General features: G+C 36.0%; 1 protein-coding gene across 3 annotated transcripts; it reads right to left on the bottom strand.

Annotated features, from left to right (window-relative positions):
• Positions 1 to 1823: 1823 nt before the first annotated feature.
• On the bottom strand, positions 1824 to 4234 carry LOC109585127 (uncharacterized). Of its 3 annotated transcripts, XR_002186338.1 has the most exons (4): positions 2862 to 4234; positions 2731 to 2820; positions 2561 to 2657; positions 1824 to 2340 (listed from the first exon to the last, which is right to left on the bottom strand). XR_002186338.1 is itself a non-coding variant. In XM_020001078.1 (3 exons), exons 1-3 carry the CDS (start codon positions 2879 to 2881, stop codon positions 2126 to 2128), a joined length of 441 nt encoding a protein of 146 aa, XP_019856637.1. In that variant the 5' UTR covers positions 2882 to 4234; the 3' UTR covers positions 1824 to 2125. The 3 variants fall into 3 exon arrangements, 1 of the variants encoding a protein (XP_019856637.1); XR_002186337.1 differs by having other exon boundaries at positions 2731 to 4234; XM_020001078.1 differs by having other exon boundaries at positions 2561 to 2635; positions 2731 to 4234.
• Positions 4235 to 4240: the final 6 nt, after the last annotated feature.

The raw sequence follows: 4240 nt of genomic DNA, 5'->3' as shown, positions 1-4240 counted from the left end.
ATAATTATAGCAAACTAAATGTCTCATTAACCTCATATGGTACAGCAGAAGTCTTCAGAAAAGATGCTGCACTGAAAGTGCTCCTTTTTTCAGTGAGCCTTCATCTATGAGCGCCATATTAAATTTTATGAGTACCACCCCCTTCCAGTGCAAATAAACTTGTCAAAATTCAGACAGTTGCGATTCAACTGTATGCATATATTACATGCGTTATTTGCTTGATTAATGAAGCAGAAATCAGGAAGGCAAATGGGGAACATTAATACACTTAAAAATTTAGTCAGAGATACATCAGTTCCAAATAATCATGCCCAAAAAGTGCCAAAGCCACGGAAGACTTATCAAAAGATTTCACTTCCAACTTAGTTGTTGCAACAAAAGAAGTGAAGAATGAGAGTGTGATATCACTTAATGTTGAAGAGCTTGTTATTAAAAGATATGTAAGGCTGTTAAGTGTTTCTACTGGCATAGACACATCTGATGATGTCCTGACATATTCCTCTGAACTAATCACTCTCTGTTTACTGTAGGATACATTTCATGATGCAATAAGAGAAGGTGACAGGAAGAGAGTAATGCTTATATAGAAATTTTTATTTCTAGTATATGATGCTACCAATAGAGTGAACTATAGAAAAGAGGCCGTAATCTTGCTAGCACAATATCATTTTTTGTATTTTCTAAACACAAAACACAGCAGTTAGCATATGATAGGTTCATAAACACTCCTGGACATATTGAATGCAACAATCCCTGCGACCTTCATCAGGAACACTTAAATAGAAGACTAAAGGAGATTCTCAGAAATTTGAACTCTAATATTGGTACTGGTACCATCACTCGAGCTGCAAAAGCACTAGTAGTACAAAAATATTAGTAATCAGTTTGCAGAGAGACGGTTTCACAGAAGCATAGCATTCCATCCAATCAGAAAGATGTCAGTGCCATGATTGAGAGTTTGGAAGAAACTCCAGGAGTCCTGATTAACCAGCCACATAGAAGACATGCTTCATTTTCCTTTAAAGAATTCGTCTTGGAGAATTACAACAAAGATAAGGTAACTGGCAGAATGGTGGATATAATAGGCACTCATTTATGTAATAATTAATGCTATTGTATGTGTAACAAAGTATAATAATGTATATCGGTAATATCTAAAATAGATAAAATTTTTAAAATAATAATAATAATAATTGTTTATTATTCTAATATTATTATTGTTATTATTTATTTGTTTATTAATGTCATTTATTTATTTATGATTTTTTGTGTTTTCATTGTTACAATAGTTGATGCTTACTGAATTTATTATTATCATTATTATTTTTGTTAGTTATTTTTGTTGTATCGCTCTTCAATCCCTAGTGTTTTGTCTCTTAGGCGACTTATTTTTAATGCAATTAATATTATCAATATTATAATTATTTTGATCAACTCTAGACTTACATTATTATTATCTGTACTACTAATTATAGGTTATTCACCAAAGTAGAGTTGACATACATACAACATATCTAATATGCTAGGCAGTAAAGAAACCACCAAGCTTGACAAATGGATTAATAAGAGCATAGGCGTAGAGCGCCAGGTTTCTAAGTGTTTGCCGGAGGTTTCTAAGTGTTCCTGGGAGGTATCTCATAGAAATCTGGTATTCTGCAATCTGATTGGTCAATTGAAATTTGACATAATAAAATTATCATTATTATTATTATTATTATTATTATTTATGTACTATCAATAATAATAATAACCATCGAGGATGGGTTAGGCGTCAACCCATCTTTAGTTTCTTACTAAATAACAATGATTTAATTAACCTATTATTTCCCTACCAACTTCATTTTACCAATTCTAATACTTTATACAAAAAGGACTAATTAAGTAAATAACTACAAAAAGAAAAAATTGTCAGGATGAGCAGAGTCAGGAAGGGACACCATAACACTCACAGCGTTGGCCCTTTGTACCACGACTGAAATCTGATGCATCAATTATGAGGCCTCCTCCCCAGACTGCTCCCCAATTCAAGTTCCCAGCTGACGGAGGAACTTCAGGGACATAAACCAATGGCACCCAAGGTCTCATTTGCCACAGGAGTGAAGGAGTATGACTGATGGAGGGCATCTTACTTAGCACACTTCTTCACCTCAGCAGCCTTAGCAAAAGACCCAGGGCCATGAAATGGAATGCTCTCATAAGATGGTGCTAGGGTGTCAGGGCATGTGGTATCCGAAACAAGGGGCTTACCCAATGACCATGGGACCGTGGTGACTCCATCCGGTCTCTTACCATCAGATCTAGCCAAGCCAGATGGCTCAAGATGAGATGGGACCCCTGCAGCTGAATATATATAATAATAATAATGGATGATGCAACTCTATCCCTCATAAGGTCTTAAATATTACTCTTATTCTCATTCTACCTCTATAAATATAACAAATTTTATTTTCTTTCTAGCTCTAACCCTACCTAATCTATCTGTGTCATTTGAGATTTTAATTAATTTATTTATAATAATAATAATAATAATAATAGTGATGATAATAATAATTTTTCTTACTTTTCCTTGTCTTCTTGTATTTCTTTATTTCTGTTGTTCTGTAGGGTTTTCCCTCTATTCCCATCACAACATTATCTACATGTATGTGTTACAGTCTCTATTGATGTTTTATTATTATAATAATAATAATAATAAGAAAAAATTGAAGGTGGTAGCATGAAGTGCTGTACCTGTAATGGGTCCAATGCTGTACGTAAGTCCTGCTCTTGCCGGAAGACAGGCTCTAAGTGTTTCTCTTGTCTTTCTAAAAGGAAAGGAACCTGACCGAACACCATACAATCTACTACTAGCAGCTCCATACCATCTCTTTCTCAACGTCATGACTGTCCTTCACCGCCATTGGTTTCTCCTGTCAATGTGCAGGCCCCGTCTTCATCTAGCACTCACACAAGTATCTTTGACTTTGACCAGTACATGTGTGCCTTTGGAGATACTTTGTGCTGTACTACAGTGCCAGACAGTGAGTGGTCCTGCCACTGGCTACTCACTTGAAAGGAAGATTATATCATGTCCCTGGAGGATCCATTGGTCGAAGATATGTTGATCTACTGTCTGAGGAAGTCGCTGCTGGGAACAATCCCTCTGAAAGGCTGATGGCTTTTTCTGCTGTAATATTACAAAGAACCCGTATGGTAAGGAAAGGGACTGATATAAGAGCATTGATGGAGAGAAGGTTGTTGAAAGGGACAATTGAAGGCTTTGATAGTTTAATGAATGAAGCTGTTGCATGTGACAGTACTCTCAAGACCCAGGCCTATAAAGAGGACTCTGATCATTTGGTCACTGTTTTAAAAAGATTAATGTTGCAGGGCAAGACTAGGGCAACTGTGCAATGGCTCTCTGAGCGGTCAAAGGGACTTATACTACCTTTTAGTAAAGTAATTGAAACAAAGACCTGAGACCATCATTCGTCTACTATGACAGTTTTAGATGCTTTAAAGTCGAAACACCCAGATCGGCAATGTTCACCCAAGTCTGCTCTGATTAAGTGTGATACTCTCCCTTCAAGACTAGATCAAATGGTTACTGGTGCACACATTCACTTCACAGCCTCCCACATTCAAGGCAGTGCCGGACCTTCGGGTACCAACGCTGGCCACTGGCACGATGTTTTCCTTGGCTATGGGGCACATAGTGATCATCTTCAGGATTTCATTGTGATGAGTTTATGTAGATACAGTTGATGACTTAACAGCTTACTAAATAGTCTTAGTATATTTAATCAGAACAAATAAATGAATTAACAAGAGAGAAAACAGAGAGGAACTGAGAGGACAATAAGAACTTAGAGAGAGACAGACTGGGATACAATTTATAGTCTAGCTACAGAATGTTCTGGAAACATAAAGATTAGTGTAAGAAGAGAGAAGAATGGAGCAATCTAGAAGAGGACAGAATTAACACTACATGTATAGATAAATCTAGAAATACTGCATGTATAAACAATAATGTAAACAATGTGGTTACATGTACAATTAATTAAATACATAGTACAAGTTCTTTTAGTGATTATTGTAATATACTTCAACACTCCTCACTGAACAGAGCTTGAATCATCCATCTTCCTGACTCCAATCTTGTGTGTCAACATACAACATCTTTCTCCAGATAAACCTTTAGTGAATACATCTGCTAGCATTTCCTCAGTCTTACAATATTTCAATTCAACAGTTCCATCTT

This window comes from Amphimedon queenslandica, unplaced genomic scaffold (assembly GCF_000090795.2).
Source record: "Amphimedon queenslandica unplaced genomic scaffold, v1.1 AMPQUscaffold_13115, whole genome shotgun sequence".
NCBI classification, from domain to species: domain Eukaryota; kingdom Metazoa; phylum Porifera; class Demospongiae; order Haplosclerida; family Niphatidae; genus Amphimedon; species Amphimedon queenslandica.
The sequence above is the reverse complement of the archived record's forward strand: the minus strand, read 5'-3'. Positions and strand labels throughout refer to the sequence as shown.

Coding starts and splice junctions, on each gene's coding strand:
- LOC109585127 (XM_020001078.1), bottom strand. CDS start 2,881: ATGACGTTGAGAAAGAGATGGTATGGAGCTGCTAGTAGTAGATTGTAT. Junction 2,636..2,730: donor CAGCATTGGACCCATTACAG/GTACAGCACTTC, acceptor ACATACATGTAG/ATAATGTTGTGATGGGAATA. Junction 2,341..2,560: donor ATACAAGAAGACAAGGAAAA/GTAAGAAAAATT, acceptor ATATATATTCAG/CTGCAGGGGTCCCATCTCAT.